Genomic DNA, 23,706 nt, shown 5'->3' with positions numbered 1-23,706 from the left:
TTCCCATTAACAGAAATGGCAAGTTGGCCACTGGCCCAGACAATTCAGTGGAAAGTTTCTCTTGTCTCCTGGTAAACATGGGCATACAGCCCAGAATGCCTCCTGCACAAGTATTGGTGCAAAAAGGTCGACGTAACACAGATACTAAAGAAGAAGTTCGCAAGCCTTAGAACACCCACAATAATAAACTACCGGTATGTTTTTGTTTCAGCATAGATTGTTAAGTATCCCATTGTACATTTGTCTGTTTCTCATGAAATATTTCCGACTGTAATCCAAACAGACACTAGACACCAGCACTCCCTCCTTCAACATGGATGGCTACTACAATTCGACGTTGATATCCGAGAATGTCAGCTCGTCTCCCCGCGAGCCCAACTCCACCCACGGCTCGGACGAGCTCATGCCCTTCAATGTTTTAACCGCAGTTATCTACAGCATCGTCTTCATTGTGGGGATTCTGGGTAACACGCTGGTCATCTATGTGGTGATCCGCTACACCAAGATGAAGACTGTAACCAACCTGTACATCCTCAATTTAGCCTTGGCGGATGAACTCTACATCCTGGGAATTCCCTTCCTAGGCACCAATAGTGTGCTTTCCTACTGGCCGTATGGGGATTTCTTCTGTAAGCTGTACATGACTGCTGATGCCATGAGCCAGTTCGCCTCCACCTTTTGCCTGACGGTGATGAGCATCGATCGCTACCTGGCTGTGGTTCATCCTATTCGCAGTGCCAAATGGAGGAAGCCACAGGTGGCCAAGATTTTAAATGGCGTGGTGTGGGTTGTGTCCTTTCTGATTGTGCTGCCGGTCACAATCTATTCAAATGTACAGGAGGAGTTCAACACCTGTAACATAACATGGCCTGAGCCGCATGAATTGCAGTCCATTATCTTCATCTTCTACACATCCATACTGGGCTTCTTTGGTCCTGTGGTCGTCATCAGCCTCTGCTACCTGCTCATCGTCATCAAGGTAACGCAACAGATCAAATTGGCCTCTGGCTTTTATCTGTGCCTAAATAAAACGGTTTTAAGTTTCTGCTCTCAAAATCTCATAAAACCCTTTCAAATGACCATCTCCATTTCAGGTGAGGTCAGCAGGTGTGCGTGCAGGCCTGACTCAGCGACGCAAGTCGGAGCGAAAGGTGACGCGCATGGTGGTGATCATCGTGTTGGTGTTTGTACTGTGTTGGCTGCCCTTCTTCACTACCAACCTTGTCAACCTAGTTTATATCATCCCTGAGAACAACGCTGCACTCTACTTCTTCCTGGTCATCCTCACCTACGTCAACTCCTGCGCCAACCCGATCCTCTATGGCTTCCTCTCTGAAAACTTCAAGAAGAGCTTCCAGAAGGTGCTCTGCATCCACAAACCCAATGGTGTTGGCACTACAGGCCAGAGTGGAGGTAGACAGACTGCATCCATGGGAAACCACATTTCTGTTCTCCCGCCCAGGAATCACAAACAGAATGGAAAAATGCAGCGCATTCAGGTATTGTGCAAAGAATATTCATGTGATCCGTGTAATTTCTGAATAAGCAACCCAAACTCACGGAAAGGCTCATTCATGACACTACATTTCAGAAATTTCCGTCACATATATACTACAGGGTTAATGTTGAGAAACGCCACGTGGTTACCATGAAACCATTGGGGGTAAACAACGACCACAGTTAGGTTGAAGCAACAAAACCACTTCGGTTTAAGAAAAGCATCATTGTTGGGCTGAATGTAACGATTTGACCAAAGTAAAATTCCTACGTAAACAACGTCACATGAGTACAGAAAACACGCCACAAAAGGGAGAAGTCATTATTGTGCTTTAAATAAATGTAACATTTTAATTATCTTATTGAAAGGCTTATTTAACAGCAATACGTCTCAGTTATGTTTATACTTTGGGACTGTACTATACCCAAACCAAATCTGCAGTGTACATGTGCACAAGTGCCATTGGCAGCCCCTACTGTCAAGTGCTCTGTGTCCCTAATGACTGAAAATGTAAAAATGTGACTTTCAGAGATGAAGCCCACTTTATGTAACAGACAGGAAAGAACGGAGCCCCAAGTTATAACTCTCAACAAAAGCATTGCCACTCATTCCTTCACTGACAACAGGAGCAATAACTTGTGTCAAAGTCTGTCATTCAGTCTTTATTGTACCCCTCATCTCTGCATCGGTGTTCTTGTTTCAGGAGCCTGTCCAGATGGAAGTTATTGGAGACCTTGAGCTTCAAAAAAAAGAGTTGATTGGCCAGCCATGAGTTTTCAAGCTGACCCTCCATGTATTAGAGCGCTGTAACATGGGACTTGGATGATATATTTCTTTTATGGATTGGTATTTCCTGTCTTTATTGCGGATCTTCCCTCACTGACGGACCTTTGTGGAGTGGACCGGAGGAGCAAATTAGGAGAGAAAAGACAGCATTCATCCCAGATCTCAGCATTTGTGTTTGTTCTTCATGTCTTTGTACTGTAACTGGGTTGACTGCATTTTACAAAGCATCGCTTTACGTAAAGATGTAAGATATCAGTACAATGCAAAATACAGTCATGAGACTGTAAAATGCTGTAAATTCTCCAACAGCTTTATTTACCTTAACTGCAGACAAAAAAAAAAAACTTTTATTTTCAAAGAGGGTTTTTCAGTTTTATATTTTATCATATTTTAGCAAGAAACCCTTGTTTTCTCATGTGCTTTTCCTTTATTGGCTGCTGATGCTTTTTGGTATTATAGTTAACCTGTTATCTTGATAAGTTGATCAGTATAATGTACATTTCCCAGCACTAAGACACATCTGTTCAGGAAGTGTTGAGTTGTGCTTCTCAATGAGTGACTGGAATAAACAATGAGTGAGAACAGGGTTTCTGTTATAGCAATTGATTGACAATTTTGGAGATATGCTTATTTACGTTTGCCTGAGAATTACATGACAAGAAAGATACCACTCTCATATCTGCCCATTTAACGGGATATAAAGCTACAGTCAGCAGTAGGTTAGCTTAGCTTAGCACAAAGACAGGAAACAACTAGCCTCCAGCCACCAGCACCTCCAAGCAAAGCAAAGAAATATGTCTGATAATCCCCCATTAAACAGCGGATTGCTGTTTTTTTGCTTTAGTACACGTTACCCAAAGAGACAATGTTTAATAACTCCGCCCGCCATATAAAACCGCTCTAACTTCCGCTTCACTGTGACTTTAACGGTCAGACTACAGAGTGGTATTGATCTACTCATCTAACTCTGAGCAAGAGTGTATTACCCAAAAAACTGTCCTTTTAAGAAGTCAAACTATGAAATTAGTGCTGTGGAAATGAATGTTATGCTGAATTTATCATGTGAGCCATGATAATACAGGTAATTTCCCCCCCGATCAGTAATTATTTTTCGCCAGGCCCTTTTGTATGACGTCAGTCTATTATTTGAAACTCAACCATTGCTCTCTCTTTGATTTGAAATGAAAGTATTTGTGCTTTAGCTAGAGTCTGTCTGTTAATTGTGAACGTGGGAAGTGTTTTTGATGGTCATGATGAATATATTTCTTTTGGCCTGTTGGGTTTTGATTGGCCTTTTGACTTCAATGCTACAAAGCTGTGAAAAAAATGCCAAGTATTCATCGCCTCTCTCTCACATGTCGAAAACAAGATCTGCTGGAGTGGATGCCACAGTGAAGTAAAGCCACTGCTTAGCTGCTGGACTATGAGCTTTAACATGCGGTGTCAACATTTTTGGGAAGTTGCTGGACAACACCGAGGCATCTTCATATTGTTAAGACAAGTAAGACCACGTTAACGGTGTTTATGGTGAGTGTTTTAAAAACGACTCGCTAAAATGGAACTTTACATGGATACCTTACAGGAGACATTTTGTGTGTGTTGGAAACATGGGAATTTTAACATTTGGTCGTTCATTATATATATGGAATCTTTTCAATGATTTTTTCAATATCATGTCAGGTTTATGTTTCCGACTGAAGCACTTTATTGCTATTTCCAGTTGAAACAGAACGGGATGGCTTAAACCACTTCAGTTTCATTCTTTGGATTTTTAGAAAATTAAGTTTAAAGTAGTTTTAATGCAAAAGCAGGAAACAAGAAGAAGACATATCAGGTCATTGGACCAGATGGCTTTCCACAAATACATTTACATAAAAATGTGATGTCAGCTAAATGACGGGAGGCGGTTCAAAGTTTCCCAGTGAGCTGACTTCTTGTTTGTTATAAATGGTGGTGGGGGTTCGTTTCACTGTTTCTTTATTAAATGCAACCGTGTAAAACACAGTGTGGAGTGCAAATTGTTTAAAACATTATTTTGTTTATCTTAAGACAATGCTATAAGCACGTTGAAAGAGTTACTGGTCTCTGTTATCTTTCCCCATCTCCTACTGGTTGTAAAGGGCTGTGGACAAAATCCACAGCCCTCATTCTGAGTACGTGAGCAAAGCGTTGCTTATTTACACATCCCTCAGTTAGCTCATGCAGGTTCATAAAGTCAGCACTGACTACATGAATATCCGCCATTACCTTCAGTGAAGCTTATAATACAGTCTAGGAAATGAATCATCAACCATGTATGTCTTCCACTATTTCCTCTCTTTTTTCTGCCTCCTCTATATACTGTACATCTGTAACATTTACTCTCAGCCGTTATTCTTTGTCTGTTTGCTGACAGCCTGTTTTGGTGGCTGGGTGTGGGGGTAGAAACACACTCTGTGCCTTCTGCAGCCTCTGGTCATCTTGGTGTTTGCGGTCATGCTGCTTTGGGTCCATCAACCTCAATGTCAAGTGAGAGAACCAGTATTATTATCTAGAGGGGAAAAGAGCACATTACACTAGACAATTTTTTAATACTGAGTAAAATAACGCCTGTGGTACAAACAAACATACACTCACTTATTCTGCATTTTCCTCAAATTGCGACAGATTTGAACAAACTTCAGAGGTGTTTTAATGTCACTCTGAAATGCCTGATGCTACGCTATGATTGGCCGCTCTTCATTCAATGGCAGGACTAAGCTAAGGCTCAATTACACTGCGGCACAGTCCCATTAATGTCACGAATGCTCTGGGCAGTTTTTGACTTTGGTTTTAGAGACAAAACAGTGGGCATATTTAATCTCACATAGAAACAAACTTAACACTTGTACCAATCTAACTCCTTCCAAAATATGACATTTTAATTATTAATTCAGAATTAAGGACATTCATGGTCCCTGGAGGATGACCGGACTTTGGTTATCGCTTTAGTGGCAAAAAAGAGGTAATACTTTTCCACTTGTCCAGCAGGACAGGATACCGCTACAACTAATGACTATTAGCCCCATTTGAATGAATGCAAACATAGCAATGCTAACATGCTAACGCCACAATTCTTCAAATCCAATTCAGTTATGGTGGCGTTTTCTTGGGATAACGAGCAGTTCATTTCTGGGAAGTAATTATTTTAAAACCACCGGAAAAATTCTGCCCAACTTAAAACTGTCTGTTCAAAGATCACACAAACGTCCTCATTCATTTACAACTACAAAGACAGCAGAGAGACACAAAACAACAACAAAAGGAGGCTGTATAACTGTCTTACTCATACATATAGGTGGTGGGGCCTTTGCATTGTCTCGTAATCTGCTCATGTGTACATTGCAACACTAATGAGGTTTATTCTCATGAAAAGATGGTTCTGGTAGTTGATGCATGCAGCTAAGGTAAATATGGTCTTATTAGAGGAACAGCAACCTTTATTATATCTCTTTTTTATCTTTCTCTAGTGAAACTATAATCTATGTCTAGAGAGTGCAAGTAGTGATAAACAATAGCTGTCAAAGAAAGTATTGAAAAATAAAAGCAACATGAGGTTATCAGTTTGAAGAACATTCTCAATACCTCGTGAAGTCGCTTCACTTTAGTTATATCACATTCACAAACACTGAATTATTTCTGAGTAGCTTTTACAAGGTGCTTGAGTTTATTCAAAGCCATGTTGGTGCTCTGAGCTCAGCATCACTTGCAGGACATTAATCTATCATTAAAGGGCTTTCTGGGAAGACATCAATCAGAAACCAGTAAACTGACCACACATGGCTTTATGGACACACAAGATGTTGTTGTTTGTTGACGAGTCATTGAGAGGAGGAGGAGGAGGAGGAGGAGGAGGAGGAGGAGGAGGAGGAGGAGGAGGAGGAGTATTTCACCTCACAAAACAAACTACATGCCAGTCTGTGTAGTGACGGAGAAGAAAGGAATTTAAACATTTCTTTTTTTGTCGGATTAAAGAGACACTATAAGATGCTGACATCTGCAAAGCAGCGAGTGAATTGTGAAAGTTTCCGTATTCAAACGATCGTACACATATGGGGCATATTTTGGAATGAGTGATTCCAAAAAGATCTATTCTGTATTTACAAAACTACTGGAGTGTGATTTATTTTTCCTTTCCTCTAAGATAACCTATAACCTTTAAGTGTTTGATTAACACCTGATTTATACAATGTGTTTGTTTGGGGATTTTTTTTCAAAAGAAGTTGTTAGAAATGTAAACAATGGGGGAAAAAAATAAGAACATTTTCAAACACAAATTTTGAAATTCTCAGGTGCATTCCTCCAGTGTGAAATGACTGTAAAGGTATAGAGGGTACACCTGATCTGAACGAAGACCACTGACACTGAAACACTACGAATCACTACTTTTAAGAAATCCTGCACGGTGCCAAGCTTAGACTAGCGACGTTCAACCCGTTTCAGCAGCAACTTGGCTTCATTTTTCATCTGAATTGCATTGCAGCAAAACAACAACAAGCCAATCTATTCTCCGAGTTTGTGGAGGCTTTTAGCTGCGAATGACGGCACGAGGAGCATTAAGGGAATCAGAGGGAAGAGGAGAAGGAGTGTGTGGTTAATTACAGCTGAGAGCTGTGCCCTTCCCCCCCGATAGTGCTTCTTCCTCCCTGTGCCAGGAGGGAGGCAGGATGCCTCGATCCATTTTAATGTATAACAGATAACTGCTTCAGTAAACCAAACCCAGATACAATCTTAATGTCGATGCTTTCTTTGCCATTCATTATCGCTTGACCTCTCTCCCGGTTTCCTTTTCTGATTTTGAAGGAATTCGACATCATTTGGAAAGTGTCAAGGTTTTTTAAGATATCATCTCAAGAAAACAGCATGCAGCGCTGGCAGGCCTGATATAATTAACAGGAATATACAGTCACAGAGACCTAGAGACTTTCAACTGTGTCACCAAACTCTCATTTTCCTCACACAGGTTTCTTTCTCCCCTACACCCATGATATTTAGGCGACTCTCTGTAAACTATCTTGGTTGTTGTTATTTTGAAAGATTTAACAATAAGTTGTAGTCTGCTATTCTGCCTTGACGCTCGCTAGGTGGAGTGGATGGTTGCTTTAAACTTTGCATCCCGAGTGTTCACTGCCCTCTAGTGGTCACCATGAGATACTGCGTCACTACGTCAGTTAAAGGCTACATTTGTATTAATATAAAGAGTTGAATTGCTTGTTTTTTTGTTTTTACATATTGCAGTAATATCACAATGATATCTGATTTATAAATAGTTTAACTGTAGGCAATCATGCGTTTTATTATCAAAGAACAGCACTATGTAATGCATGTTTTAATTATGATATGTCACACCATATAGGCCTAATGATTTTACGAATCAAGTTGTTTCAACTTAACCGTTTCCAGGCGTCAGTTTGGTGAGAAGAACTCAAAATAATGGCTCGCCTCGACCAGGACTGAGGACTTGCCACACAGGGGCAGTATAGTATAACTTTGAAGCCTCTGTCTTTGCCCTCAATATTTCACTTTCCTCTCAGAAACTAATAGGTAGCCGGGCCAGAGAGAGGTGGTGCTATAGCGCACAAGGCGCTAACCCTGCATGCGCAATATACACTATAACCGCATGCATATTCTCCGACCGATTGTTATGGATACATGTGGAGGAAGAGGTGAGCGCGCGGTGGTCTTTTCGACTGAAGTAGATCAGTGATGCTCCGCTGGTGGTTCTGAAGTCTGTGCGCGCTGCGAAGGATCAGTTTTGGAGTCACCAGCAGTGCGCTTCAGCTGGACACACGATCTGGAGGACTGGTCGCATCGTTTTCTTAAAGTTTGCTGCTTTTTGCATGTATTTTTAACAGTGGAATCTCTTCTTTTTAAGTGCACTTGGAGTTGTTTGCATTGTGCTTTCATCTTTCTTCAATATGGGGGAAAGCGTGCCCGTCGGAAACATATGTTTTCGCTCCGTGGAAGTTTAGCCGCGCGCCCGCTCTCCTAAACGCTTCATCTTTGCATTTTAACCATTACACTTCAACTGAACTCTGCAGGAGGCTTAAAACCACCAGTGAGAGATGGCCACCGAGCGGAAACCACGGCTTTGTGTCATGACAAAAGCGCAGAACGGGTATGGATTTCACTTGCATGGCGAGAAAGGGAAGAGCGGACAATTCATCCGTAAGGTGGAGACCGGCTCCCCTGCGGAAGCGGTGGGGCTGCGCGCCGGGGACCGTGTGGTTGCAGTGAACGGGGTCAACGTGGAGAAAGAGACACACCACCAGGCAAGTTGACGTGCATTTATATTTGGGGTTTTACGTCATGCTACATACAGCACGAGCGTTAGTTGGCTGTGCAGTGGTGGGCTCGGGCCACATCAACAGGTCACACTGGCTGGTGCGTGCATCCTGGCACGTTTTCAGCCAAGCACACCAGGTTTGACATAAACACTTTCAAGAGACGAACCTTTACAGTCCCTTTATTATAGCAGGTATGACCAAAAGAGGCTGAGACAACTGTTATTGTTAATGTTACCATGCTCTCAGAAGCAGAGGAACAGCAACACCAACAACCTCTGACTACATAAGGTTTCTCTCTAATCTAACAATACAACAGTTGATCATTGTTTTTGAAGAACAATTCTGCTGCGCTGGTGCTTTCAATTTAACACAAGAATCAGCTGCTTGTGTTGTCAGATAATGATGTTTGCTGACACCTTCATTGTTAGAGAGCCCAGCATGTTGAGGGACGTTTCTATAAAATTACTTATATGTAAAGGAATCATATGAAGGATTGATTCAGAGCATCTTTTGGACTCATAAGTGATTCACAGAGCCCATCCTTTTTTGTCGGACAGTCAAAGAGATGCAGTTTTCTTGGTAAGACAAGAACAAGCAACAAATCTCCATTTAAGAGACTGAAACCATCAAAAGCTGGGCTTTTTGCTTGGAAAATGAACCTCCATCTGACAGTCTGATATTTTGGGCTGTGCTTGTATTTCTATCACCCGGCTTTACACCCACACGTCTAAGAAAAGTGTGAATGTGTTAAATACTTTGGAAAGATGTTCGAGCGCTGACTGGATGCTTTTAGAGAGACTGGATCACGACATGATGTTCTCTTTGATGAGATTGGACTATTCTTCTATAGCTGCAGTCTATTGGTTCTCCGCAGCATTGACTCTTATGTTCTTTTATTGCTTTTGCAAACAAAATGACCAGTGTGTTGCCGTCCTCTGCCGTCCCTCAGGTGGTACAGCGGATCAAAGCCGTGGACAACGAGACCAGGTTGCTGGTGGTGGACAATGAGACACACGAAAGTCTGCGCAGCCTCCGCCTCACAGCCACAGAGGAGATGGCCGTCCTCGTGGCCGAGCATCCTTCCTCCTCCTCCCCCCCAGCCTCCCCCTCACCACCCCCGTCGTCGGTCCCGCCCTCCCCCAGCAAGAAGCGGGAGAACGGCTCGGTGTCCAAGCAGCCGGTCACACTGAGCAGCCAGGTGCAGAAGCCCACCAGGAGGTCACCGTCGAAGGCTGCGAAGAAGGTAAGCTGGTCCTCCTCCACCACAGCAGAGACATGAGTGAACCGTCTCTACTTTGGTTCTCTGTAATGCTTCTGTTGGTTCAACATTTGGACAAAGAGGTGTGTGATTTTTAAGGGAGGATCTGTAGGTGGATCTATAATTATAAATTATTAAAGATGTGAGGTTCTCCTGATGAATCTCATTATTCTGTCAAGCTGCCAGCCTCCTGGACGGTATAAAGAAACGGAGGCCCGCTTTCAGGCTCATGGAAGCTGATCTCAAACGTATACATCTGTCAGATAGGCGTTTGAAGTTAACATCTATTTCGTGCATTAAAACTAACCGAAGCCCAAGTTGATATTGAAAGTGCTTGTTTTGTCCAATCAGACCAAAACCTCAGTCAATTCTGTGTGACATCAAAGAAGACAAAGCAAATCAGCAAATATTCACATGTTGCTCGAAAGAGTGATTTTTATTTTTACAGTTTGGAAAATATGCTTATTGGCTTTCTTGCAGTGCGTTAGATGAGAAGATGAACACCACTCTAAATATGAAGCCATGGTCAGCAGCTGGTTAGCTGAGCTTAGCATAACAACTGGAAACAGCTAGCCTGGCTCTGTCCAAAGGTAACATAAACCAGCCTATGAACACTAATTAATACGTTTTATCTTGTTTGTTGAACTAATACGAAAACAGAATATTCCTTGGTCACATCCTGGAGTCCAGCACATCACCCTCTTGTTAAATCACAACATGTCGTTTTTACACTTTGGTGTTTGTACAGAAATAAACAGCAACAAATAACTCGCTTTAGACTAAGTTTCCTCAGGCCCTTAAAAAAAGCACTCTTAGAGATTTGTCAACTTCCAAACACAAGAATTAAAAATACTAAACGCATTAGCAAACAGATTGCAGACACTGAGTCATTCCTTTGAGCAGATTCTCCTCAGCTCAGACATGCTTTCACCTCAGACCTGTTCTCTCGATGCTTTGCCAGTTTCAGGTTGGATTCGAGGATGACATGCAACTTTCCATCCTGTTCTGCAGCCTTCCATGCATGCGGCGTCATCTGTGTCTGTTCATTGATGTGTGTGTGTGTGTGTGTGTGTGTGTCCTGAGGGAAGAACATGGCTGTAGCACAGCTGAAAGCGCTCCAGATATTGTGTTTGAGGTCAAAGAGGGCACGAGAGGTCAGAGGTCAGGATCCCTCACATGTTAGGAATCTGGCAACGGACAACGCAGTGACTCTGCAGAACAGGAAATCCACAGAAATCGTAAAAGATATGTACGAATGAAGACGGCTGGCTGGAGGGTTTTCTGAATGCCTTTGTGCGATAGATGTTGCATTGATTGTGAAATGATATTCCAGAGGGAATGTTGTTTTACAGGCCACTCACATCTCATCTTCCTGTGTTTATTTACACATACTCGTTGTCACAGTTGGTTTGCATAATGCTCAATAGTCATTTGATACATTTTAGTTTTGGTTTTTTTATAATTCACTGTTTTGTTCTTGCACGTCGACATGGAAAACAGGATGTGTTTCCGTCCGCTCTGTCTCTCCTGGAACGTAAAGATCTGATGGACTTCGGTTTCATGTGGCCCGTATCAGAGAGACGAGGCAGCTCAACTTCTGCTTTCTGCATTTACACAAACATGTGTTTTCACTTAGGTTGGCCCTGCCCATATGTGAGCGGCACTCAGGCACCATTTCTGCAAGAGCAGTGACGGGGCCAATCAGTTAAATCTTAAATGTGCGTGCGTGAGTGTGTGTGTCTTTGTTCAGCGCTGGCTTTGTGGCCTTGTGGAGAGAAAGCCCGGTGCTTGGTGGGGTCGGATTGGCCCAGTTAATGTTCAGGAAATGCTTATAGGTCTCCTGTTTCTCTCACTCTCTGTTCAGTGATTGTAATAAAAGGATGGAAAGAAAGTTTAGCAGGACAAGCCAAAAGGCATCAGCAGCGCGAATGAAAAGCAGAACAATTGGAGGACAGACTTTGAGCTGCTGTTGGAACATTGATTTGAAACAACATTATTTACGCTTTGACTGACCATAAACCACCTTCTGTTAAAGCTGGAGCACTGGAACCTGCCTCTGTCACTCGATTGGTACCTTGAGAGTCTGCAAAGAGCTGGATGTCTCCTGTTTCCTGTCCCATCTCAAAGGAAGCTGTTCCACCACAGATTTGCAGACTCAGTATTGACGCTGCACGCTGATACAGCAAATTACGTCTTGTGTGTAGCAGTCATTCATCCATGTGGCTGGCAAGGAGCTTTGGCAATCAGTGCAATCTAATTACCACCACAAAAGCAGAGGGGAAAACAGGCTGATCAGCAATTAAAACCATTCATCACCAAGTGAATAATCTGAGCTAAAAAGAATATATGTCTGTTTTTTACAGCTGTAGACGTCAACTCAGTTCGCTGTGAGAAGTTTCAGCGAGACTTGCTGAGAGCAGCACATTTCTTCTCATATTTTTATGGTCAGGAAAAGGCGGGAGAGAAAGAATGAGGGAGCGATGGAGAGCAGACAGCTTCTCGACTGAGGAACTCAAGAGTGGAAACAGCCAATAACAACCTTGAAGATTTGTTGGACGGAGTTTCAGGAAGTGGGCCCCCCTCAGTGGGGCAGGGGAGTGGGGAAAGCAAAGGTCTGCAGGGTAGCGGAGTCACTCGGAGAGTTGTTGAAGAGGTTTGAAGAGCTATCGCTGTGACAAAATCTGACAGACATATAATAAGGCAGTGGACTCAAATTGTGTCACCAAAACTGCACACTTACAGGCACATGTACAAGGTCACAGCAGAAACATGGGTAGACGTGTAGCCTTTTCTGCAACTGTAATCACTTGCACGTTTCTCTATTAATAAATGTTCCCACTAGTGGTTTTGTGTGTGTGTGTGTGTGTGTGTGTGTGTGTGTGTGTGTGTGTGTGTGTGTGTGTGTGTGTGTGTGTGTGTGTGTGTTCCCTGGGTTACATGACACTGTCTGTATTTTTCCTCTGTTTTATTGCCACTCATCCACCAGGTCTCTTTTGTTTTCGGCATTTCTAACTCAATTTCCCAAACTACGGTATAAATCATGACCAGTCAGCAAATTTCTCTATTTTGCTGATTTCTCCACCGAAGCCCTCCGGCACAAATACAGTTGAGCCATGTTGGGCTGTTAGAAATCCAATGTCCAGGTCTTAATAGGCCATTACTGTTGACCATGACCCACTGTGAATTACACAACGTTATATCTGCCTTGTTATAACGTCCCAGAGCTGTTTTGTTGTTGTATTTGGACCTGAAGAAGGACCGATGTGGAAGAGAAATGCTGCTGTCACTGACAACATCACACATTTTTTAAGTCTGCTCATCAAACTCCTGAGTCTAAAGTTGACATCAAATATTGCCCTGGCTGCCGTCCTTGTCCAACCAAATGTATTAGCCATGAATCAACGTCCCTCTTGTTCATTTTGTGCAATATGTGGAGTTAATACAAGGGAATTGCTGGAAGAGCAGCATGTAAATCAGTGCACTTTCAGGACATATTATCATCAGTCCATCTCTCTGTGACAAGATCAGAGGAAATTGTATGAAACTGAAAGCTCTGTTCAGTCACTTTCTTTGCTGTCGTCTCTCAAGCAATTTTCTGTCCACATGTTTGCTCGATCATTTGCTGTCCAGCAGACAATGGAACACATTTAACACAATCGCTGACAGAGTCTGCCTGTGTGCCTGTTTCAGAGAGAAAGGAAGAGACGTTTCAAGGACAAGAACATTACGACAGGTTTGAGACGTATTATCTTACTTAACACACACCTGAGGTGTCAGTGCTCTGGTCATTCTCCCGTGCACACACACACACACACACACACACATGTGCTCAGGCGTGTCGTGTGGGTGTGTCATTAAAGCTCAAGGTAAAGTGTCAGGTGTCACTTTCTCACCAGCACCTTTTTTTAACTCGCAAGCACACACACATGCAAAGAAAATGTATTTCCTAACGAGTGATGAGCATTTTTTTTTTCCCTTAATATTATGCCGTGCACAGAGACGGTTCGGCAGAGATATACAATATCAGGTATTGTTTTCTACAGCCACATGGAAACAGACATGTCGCTGGCTTAGTTACGGAAGTAGCTGCAATTGTGTCCCTGGCCTGAATTTTCCCTCTCTGTTGGTTGAGAGGCCTCCGCCTCTTTCCAGTTCTGCTGCACTTCTGGGTTGCCAGTATACCATAGGGCTTGTTAGGAAAGGAAAATGAGAGTGCAAGAAAGATCGCAAAATAAAGGATGGATATAAAGTGTGCGAGAAAGAGAAACCGAGGCAAAGAGAAAACATGCATACACATCTTGGGGCAGTGTCTTTGTTTCTCTTTGATATCTCCATTATGAGTATGACCTTTTAATATGGTTATTTCCAAGAGCTTTGAAACGTAATATAATGGCTTGGCTCAGTCAGACACAAAGCAGTATGAAACAGTTACAGTAGTCCAGATGACTGGTTGTAACAAACTTCACTACATCATGTGCAGGATTTGCAGAGGCCTGCTAGTGATCATCAGCTCCCCATAGAGCACACACACACACACTCACACACACACACTCACTCACGCACACACACACATCTGTTAAAACAGTTAGAGTGAGAGGAGGGGTGTGTGTTTGTGGAGGTGGTCTTTGTGAGTGCACATGTGTCTTTGCACCATCAAGAATGTTGTACGGCTTTGTGTGAAGATTCACGTCAGATTGTGTTTTTACTCAGTGTGTACGTGTGGTTGTGCTCACACGAGCTTTACAAGTATTTTGTGCATATTTGCTCATCAGCTGTGGGAGGACACATGTGTGTCACAGGTGGTGAAGCCTTAACAAACTCCATCTAAACACCAGCAGAGACTAAACAAGTCAAACATGGAGACGGAGTACACACGAGAGGCCCAACTGTTTTTTTGGGGTTTTTTTTACAAAATCCTCCAACAGAGAACTTGTAGATACTTAAACCTGTGCACATTTGTAGAATTGGAGTGAAAGAGATCTGTGTGGGGAAAACCCCGGACATGGAGCACCATTTTTAAGGGTCATGGGGTCAGAATTGAATAAACACAAAGAGTAGAACTTGTGGTTCTGTGAGAGAGCGAGAGAGAGAGAGAGAGAGAGAGAGAGAGAGAGAGAGAGAGAGAGAGAGAGAGAGAGAGAGAGAGAGCAACAGAAGAGATGTCTTCGGGGACAAGACAAGAAACACCAATCATTGCGCTCCACGATGATGTTCAGCCGTAAATAGACCCACAACTGCAGGAAAGATTGTTTTTTATCTCTTTGCAGATGTTGTAAAGATGTCGATTGTCATGACAAGACAAACTGTTCTCATTTCTTTTTGGGCACATTATTCTTTGAATATCTTTGTGGCCCTGGTATCGAAACACAATCATGTCTGGCCATTGCTTTGTAACAACACAAAATGAGATGAAGGCTCAGGTCAGGCTGCCTGACATCTCCTCCCTGTCCTGTTCCCTGACTCAGTCTCTCATGTTTCCCGGGATAATCGGGAAAAGATGTTGCCTGTTGGCTCTAATGTGACAGCACATAGCACAGGAGTTGTCTGGATAGTCAGCACTTCAGCCTGTGTGATCATCTGTGCACGATTTCTGCCTGCCACCCAGACGTGAACTGTGACGGACAAGATAAATGTGAGGTCGTTTCTCGTTGAATAAACAAAGCGTTTGAGGATGTGTACAGTAGGCCGTCAAGTATACAGTTGAAGTTGATGTGGGAGCATAGAAACAATGTCAAAATTCTTCTTTCTTGGCAAAGAGGAGGCATTTTATTTCTTTCACCTTTATTTAATTTGGCATGTCTACTCAGAAAACCTTTCCTGTTTTCTTGAATTTGAAGGATTTTTCTGATGATATCAGATGGAATATGGACTTACATACATTTGGTTTTTAAGTGGCTGTACAGTTGTTAGAGTAACATGGAATGCTTTTTACCAACATCTGGAGCTGAGACCTCCTCCACCCCCCTCGTTTGAATACCAACTGTGTGACATCAAGATGCAGGGGTCCGGATTCTGTGTGTGTGTGTGGGGGGGGGGGGTATTCCTGGAGTGAAAAACATAGTCTGAAGGATGTGGAAGGGTCACGGGTGGGGGAAATATATGTGTGTGTGTGTGTGTCTGTCTGGGGATTTAAGAAACAGAAAGGGGGGAATTAGTAAAGTGGGTAATGTAGGAGAGACACAGACAACTGAGTGTATTGTATAAAATGTGTGTGTGGGTGGGTGTATGAGTGAACACAGCTGTGTGTCTCCATGTATCATCTCCCCATGTACTGATTATATAGTCACATGTTGCCCTCGTTAACCCAGAAGACATTGACCTGATTGTCTCTGCAGACTCAGTTTACCAGCAAAAACAAAATGTTTGACTTCAACAGGAAACGTCTTTGTCACTGTGTTATGGATTAAGATAAGGACAATAAACTCCTCTTTGGTAGTGATGCTGGTCTAGATTTGATTTGAATTAAGCTCTGCATTTAAGACAGTAGTCGATCATCATATCTCAATTTTGTCATCTCTGAGTTTGGCGCCGGAATGGCAGACACTGCTCTCTGGTGTCCTGCCCCTCTGAACTGTGGAGTATCTTAAGGCTGTGTCTTAGGTCCCCTTCTATTTTAATTTGTATCTACATGCTTCGACTTGGCTATTTTCACTGCTATGCCGATGACTCACAACTTTATGTAGCTATAAAAGTCAGGAACAATCTGCAGTCTGACGTCCTTAAAAAAAACTGTCCATTAGATTCCTCAAATACAATGGAAAGAATCTGACGTAACCATGTTTGAATCATGAAACACATACATCATAGAACCTGGCTCTATCTGTTAGGCTTAGAAATGTATGAGTTATCTTTGAATCCAACTTTTGATTATCAACTTATCTTGAAAATCGCATTGCTTACATCACCTTCTCACGTGGAGATGGTTATTCATGCTTTCATCTTTTCCAGAAGGGGTTAATATAAATTGCTGTTTATCTGCCTGGGCGGCAAAGCCCACTCACGCTTCAAGTTATAAAAAACACTACATTTAGACTGTTAGCAGCAAGAAATAGAGATCACATAACTGACATTTTAGCATCTTTGCATCTTTGTCAGTTGATTAGAATTGGTTTTACTTCTTGAGTACTCCAACGTCTGGCTCAACCATAAACTCACCCTCAGATCCCGCAACAAAACTGCTGCTATAGACGTCACCTGATACAGTCTTTAAACGTTGAACTCTGTCTTGCTGTGCTTGCAGTGACTTCCTATAAAATGCATTTCTTCTTCATACAAATGAAGTTTATTGTCATTGTTATCATCTAAACTGATTATACTGATTATCAAGCTGTTCCATCTTCTCTGAACTCCTCCTATCCACAAATTGTAACTGTAGCACTTGAGACCCTTGACCCAAATCTTCAGCATTATTTATAGATTGCACTACATCTGTGTAGCCCTTACTGGGTCAAAATATGTGAAAACAGGCCCGTCTTCTCTTGCCATCTTTGAATCATCTGGGACTGATCTCTAAAATCTCTTTTTGAAATCATCAACACATGTATTTGGTCAGTTTCTAGAACTTTCTATCGGAACAAATAATGTCAGTTTTGGGCCGAGGATCGATCGCTGTGCTGCCCACACAACAACACCGCCAACAAATACGAGAGCGAGAGAGAGAACAGAAAGAAAGAAACACTGTGGATACAGAGAATTCTTTACTGCTATACCTCATTATTGCTGATGGAGACGTTCTTGTGTGCACCTTATGTGTCGCCATATAGGTGTCACAACTGTGCCGTCTTACAGGTTTAACCATATCGATACTGGGCTGTTGTTGTCACTCCTCACCACTCGTTCGTGTTCAGTCTCTTCACATGTTGACAGCTGTGAGCCAGCACTCATTCCCACACGTCGATCCACGCACTGTTTACACGCTTACACTCTTGGTGGGAGTCAAGCAGATGTGATGGGAGAGAGGCGTTGCGTCCGTGTGGGTCAACTGGGAATTCTATCGATACTTGACAAACAATTGACAGTGACAATTAGCCTGCGTTAAATTACGAGCGAGGCGGCGGACAGGAATCCCCTCTAATCGAGTCATTATGCTTTGGAAAGTAGGCGAGAGAGATTTATATCGGCTGTCTCTTGCAGACACACACACACAGCTACGTCAATCTTTGTCCTGATGTCATCTATGAGGCCTCTCCCACAGAGCATGTTTGTGTCTCTATAATGTCACGTGTCCAGTGCCTCTTCACTGCTGTGGTATCCATAGGTTTATAAACACACACATATAGAGCTACAACCAATGATTATTGTAATCATCAATTAATCTGCTTACTATTTTCACAATTAATCAACACGTTTTTTGTTACATAAAGTGTAAAAAAAAAAAGTGTTACAGTTTCCCAGAGTAGCCAACCAAGTGACGAGGGACATCTGCCACACACTGATAACAGGGGTGTGGACAAACACACACACACACACACACACATACGCTGTATCGCCAAAATGAACTGCTGTCCTGTCAGGCGTGAAAACAGAGGTAGATGGAAAAAGTTATCTAATGACAGACTGAAATAAACACAGAATAGGAGCAGAGGATGAAATAGCCACATTCACCTTAAAAATCTCACTCCCTCATCTACACACACACACACACACACGCATTGAACAGAAACACACACACACACAACAGCGCATTACTGCTGAATAGATCAGCTTCGCCAGCAGCCCACACATTTTAGACTGACATTTAAATGCAAATAGGCAGAAATGTTGTATTCTGCAGCCACTTGACTGCACACGAATATATTGTAACATGCGGCACTTAAAGACAATCGGGGGACAGAAAGTCAAAGTGAAAGGGTTCGAAGAATTCGTCGCGTACACTGAAAGTACGTGAGGAATTCCATGACATGGAGGGTGAACGTCAACATGAGATTCAGGAAGAACGGAGAGTTGAAAGACAGACGGATGGAGAGAATGCAGCAGGTTCTCGTGAAAAGTAAAGCTGCATGCTCTGTGCGCTCACAGAGAGGCTGCATCAGCGCCGCATGTACAAACACTTGTGGCATCAAGTCACAAAAGTCTTGTGGTGAAAACTAGCTACAATACAATGAGGAACAAAAATTCCCCCAAATATGTGTTCTCTACTTTTTGATTTCATCGAAACAGCGTCTTCCATGTACGCACAATTACTGTATGTTTCTTAAAAACATAATTGCTGACACATTTCTTTTTTTATCAAAGGGTTCTTCAGAGGTTTCCTCCACATTTTAGTGCTCCATCGTAAGATCTATGAAACAACAAGCGTGTTAGCGCTTTTTTTGATTTTGTACTTTGTTTTCCGGCTGTGATGTTAAACTCTGTAAGAGACCTTTGAACACTTAAGGGACAGATAAGTCATTTTAATTTGTGAAGTACGAGTGGTGCAATGACCGTTGTGACGTTTGTAATTTTCTCAAAAGCACAAAAACATGTTCAGTGAATGAAATGGAGATTATTTTTGGCATCGCCGAGGCTCATTGTTTTTATATCACACATGTTGGACATTTGGGAGAAAAGTAATTGTATACTACTTTGCAGCATGAAGTGACACTTTGGAGGGCTGTGAGGAGCTCCAGCCTCCAGCTACGATACCCTTTTACAATATGTTTGCACTCATAGGACTCTTGCAGCACAAGTCACAATGATAGATCGGACTGTTGTCAACAGACAACAGTACCGTATGACAACTTGATCCATGACCAATGCAGTATAACGCTTTTCCAATATGTTGCGTTGCTCCCTGGCTACTTTATCTTTTTCTTTTCTTTCAGGAGAAGCATTCACTTTTTTTTCCCACATTGTACCTCAATGCTCGTCTGTCTCTCTTTCACACTCTCCAGAGTTATTTAAGTTAAACACTTAAACAGCAGGTACCACACATTACACACACACACACACACTGCAGCAGGGCAGGAGACTTTGTAAACAGATCTCAGCAGGTCAGTCCTGGTAGAGCACGATGGACACACAGCAATAGCCTTCGTATCACGGAGCTGTTACGTGAAACTCCACAACACCAGTGGGGCAAACTGTTGGTTGTCGAGATCTCTGGCCAGTCCTCATGTTCTATCTGCTGCTCGTTCCTCACTGTTGTCGCTTTCCCCCCCCCCCCCCCTATCCCCCTGTCCTTCATTTCATTTTTTACAAGCTCCAAATCTCTCTCTGGTTTTGTCCAGCTGCCTGTCATTTCCTTTCTCTCGTGTTGCTTTCCCACTCTTCTCTCTTTCTCGCCCACTGAGAACTGGCCAGATTTGCTCTCTTCCTCTCTGATTGAGCAACACTTAAAGCAGCTGCAGACGCGCACACACATACACACAACAACGATTTGAGGGTAGCGCTGTCATGGCCAAAATATCTGAGACACAGCAATTGTCTTAATTTGATAAAGCCCTTTTAAATGATCCTCACCAAAGGCAGGAAATTTGCATCGTGCTGTCACACAGACACTGAGCAATGTACACATAAACCTCTTCAAACTATTTAAATCCATTTAATCTATATCTAAAATATGTATGTATTCTCGCCCCTGAATTAAAAACCTCTCTGTAGATACACCTCAGAGGGAACTGGCTCTACTGGTTCCACTGCTGACTTCAGCATAAGTCCTGCGTGCTGGTGTTGTTTGTACTCCACTGACTTCATTCTACATCAGCAATGTTTCCATTCAGCGCTCCATTTTTAATTAGATTTTCTAGGTATCATCGATAAACTCTCTGTTGCTTCCTGGAAAATGTCCCTTTGTTGGCATTCCAACCATCATGTCAATTTAAATGCAGAGATGTCATCTATTTTTTGTGATCAACTGCAGCTTTAAAATCTAAATAAATGCTGATGTGTTTGATGACGTCAAAACTTAAAAACGTGGAGATCTCAATATTTACATCAGCGGGCATGTAACAGACTAACAAGCGTGTTTTGGTGTCAGATAGATGTAAAAGTTGGGAACACACCATTGCTCATATATCAGCAAATTGACTGTTCAGTAAGGTCCGCTTATGGTAATTTCTACATTGCAAGCCCAACTAGAAAATAGACTATTTTTTAATAGTCGGCACCTGCTGATTTTTCTCCAAGCTGAGAAATAACATTAACAAACTGGGCTACAGTTTTCAGGTCATGGAAGAACTCTGGTGGAGTTATGGAAAGTCATTAAAAAAATGACATTAAGGCCATGGAACAGAAACGGATAAATTATCTTTTTAGTTTAACTGCAGATTGGATTTTCATTTAAAATGGTTTGACCCAATGTTGTCTTGCTTGGTTAAGCTGCCGTCTATTGAGTGATCAGTTTACGTATGCTGTATATGCTTGTTAAAAGGTTTTCTTTTGCTTTAGTACTTGCATTCAGTAGTTGATGTGCACATTGTTGTAGTGTAGGTAAATAAATAGGTCACACGCTTCTTAAACCAAACTAAACTCAGCAGGAAAAACTGCATACTTTTGACTCGGGGCTCAAAGGAAACTTGACCTGCTGATCTATTAGAACGGGGATATTAAGTTTACGTTAATCCCTTTTGGGAAGCATGCAAGCGGGAGGATTGTTGACAAAATGCTTTACATGCTTGCATACACACACACACTGGATTTAAAGTTTCTTTGAAGCAACTCAAAGACAGGTATAACAGCACAGATGCAAACCCAGACAGGCACACACACGTGCATGCATGCCCATTGTGGCAGCCGGGGTGGGCGAGCCCAGGGAGTAGTGATGGCAGGAAGATACTACAGACTACCAGAGAGAAATGGATTGCACTTTGCACACGCTCCCTTAGTGCCAGCAGGCAATCAGCGCAACAAGGCACACCTGAGAGAGCCGGCCAGTGGAGCTTCATGGGCGGATATAAAAGGAGAAGGAAGATGTGAAGTTGGAGGAGTAACTTAGGTGAAACCATTCAAGACGGTGAGATATTGTGAGACTACTTAGCAAACGACCCTGGAACGGAAGACTACCCCAACTGGATTGGCCCCGGCTACTGACCCCTGCTTGGAGGAGAACGACGCCCCTGCCCAATCCCTGGACCGTACGAGAATTGCGCCTTGTGTATCAGACCCCGGAACTGCACCTAGACCCTTCTCTTGCTTAACGGACTTGTATTGGCTGTGTGGCTGCTGTGTCGTTACCAATACCCCAGTAAAGTATTTGATTGCCACGTCTTTAAGTCTCCGTGTCTTTATAAGTATTGCATATTGTCCAGTAACACCCCTGACCACCCCGGGGGCTGTTACAGTGGTGGAGAATGTGGGCAGTCTAACCGGCTTCTGGACAATATCTAATATTTATATTACGCGTCGTATCGACATCAAAATGTCCGCGCCCAACCCTGTGCAGGAGCTTCTCGCAGGTCTCATAGCCAGCAATGCGGAGACTCAGAGGAGGCACGAAGAGGCAATGCAGATGCAAGTACAAATGCTGCAACTTCAACAGCAAACACAACACCAACACCACCAGCAAATGGAAAAATATATGGAGTTGCAAACCAACCAACAGGAAGGGAAACGACGGGAGCGAGTGAATCCCTCGCGCTTCCTGGTTAAACAAACAGCCAGTGACGAAGTGGAAGCTTTCCTTCTGACTTTCGAAATCACTGCAAAACGTGAACAATGGCCCGAGGAACGGTGGGCCGACTTGATCGCTCCTTTTTTGACGGGCACCGCGCAACGGGCTTACCAAGACCTAGCCAATATTTCACCCGTCACCTACGCAGCACTGAAGGAGGAAGTGCTTCAGCGTAGCGGGGTGACTCTTCTGACAAAAGCGCAGCGATTTCATGAGTGGAATTATGATGCCACCCTCTCTCCAAGAGCGCAACTGTATGATATCACGCGGATCACTACCGCCTGGCTGATGTCGGAGCCCCTCTCATTTTCCCCCCTTGATCGGGTAATCATGGATAAGTTACTGAGGTCATTACCGTTTGAAGCAAAAAAATTGGCAGGACAAAAAAATCCCCGCAGTCTCGAGGAACTGACTGAGGTAATGGAGGGCTGGCAAGCGGCGCAGGCTCTGGTGCGTGGGGGAAGACCGCCCAAGATGGAAATATCCACCCGGCCCCGACTGTTGAAACATGGAGATTCCCCACGAGAGCCGGCCATGAGGACCCCTCCCGTGGAAACCCCCCAGCGCAGATCCCTGTTAACCCCCGACACCCGCAGGTGTTATGACTGTGGTGAGATGGGACATATTGCCTGGAACTGCCCACAGCGGGGGGACGCCCCCATGCCCACAGCTAGCGAGACTAGTCCCCCCTGTGGACTACTGACCACCTGTTGGGCCCAACAGGGCGATTCGGCCCCACTCACCCCAGTACGAGCGAACGGGCATGACGCGGCCGCCCTGGTCGACTCCGGCAGCGCCGTCACCCTCGTCCGCCCCGACTTCGTCGAGCTACCCTACCTGAAAAGTACAGTATCAGTCACCTGTATTCACGGGGAGACCAGAGACTACCCCACCGCGATCCTAGAGCTTCACACCACCCAGGGGAAGAGCACCGGACCGGCAGGGGTGGTACCCGACCTACCGGTGGACCTCCTGATCGGAAGGGACTCCACTGTCTTCCCGGGGCTATGGAGAGGCCTGGCCAACGGGAAGAAAGCCCCACCACGAAAACCACACCGCACGCCAGGAAAGTTGTGTGGGTTTCAGGGGGCCGACCCCCTGAGCTCCACGTCCCCCCTCTCAGAAGGCGCCGCCAGCGCCGCCGTCCGGGCCGCGGAAGCCGCCATTCGTCCAGCCAGGGAGGAGGACCCTCTTCCAGCCCCCCGAAGAAAGGGATCCAAGCCAGGCCAGTGAGGACGCCTGGGCTGATTTGTTCCCACTAAACCCCGAG

The 23,706-nt window shown here is 43.7% G+C and overlaps 2 protein-coding genes across 2 annotated transcripts in view; both read left to right on the top strand.

Annotated features, from left to right (window-relative positions):
• Positions 1 to 313: 313 nt before the first annotated feature.
• Positions 314 to 2,316, top strand: LOC306786442 (somatostatin receptor type 5-like; the record flags this gene model as incomplete). The annotated part of the gene is made up of 3 exons (XM_079281216.1): positions 314 to 979; positions 1,095 to 1,499; positions 2,202 to 2,316. 3 exons carry the CDS (start codon positions 314 to 316, stop codon positions 2,268 to 2,270), a joined length of 1,140 nt encoding a protein of 379 aa, XP_079137342.1. The 3' UTR covers positions 2,271 to 2,316.
• A 5,558-nt stretch (positions 2,317 to 7,874) lies between these two features.
• Positions 7,875 to 23,706, top strand: part of LOC306787153 (Na(+)/H(+) exchange regulatory cofactor NHE-RF2) — a 31,507-nt gene continuing 15,675 nt past the window's right edge. The window contains exons 1-2 of the mRNA XM_079282214.1: positions 7,875 to 8,574; positions 9,539 to 9,832. Coding sequence (XP_079138340.1) covers positions 8,368 to 8,574; positions 9,539 to 9,832 — 501 coding nt within the window. The 5' untranslated portion in view covers positions 7,875 to 8,367. The remainder of the gene's footprint in view (positions 8,575 to 9,538; positions 9,833 to 23,706) is intronic.

The sequence above is a fragment of the Melanostigma gelatinosum genome, assembly GCF_949748355.1.
Source record: "Melanostigma gelatinosum genome assembly, chromosome: 13".
Taxonomy (NCBI): Eukaryota; Metazoa; Chordata; class Actinopteri; order Perciformes; family Zoarcidae; genus Melanostigma; species Melanostigma gelatinosum.
Note: the sequence above shows the minus strand (reverse complement) of the source record. Positions and strands in the feature narration are given on the sequence as shown.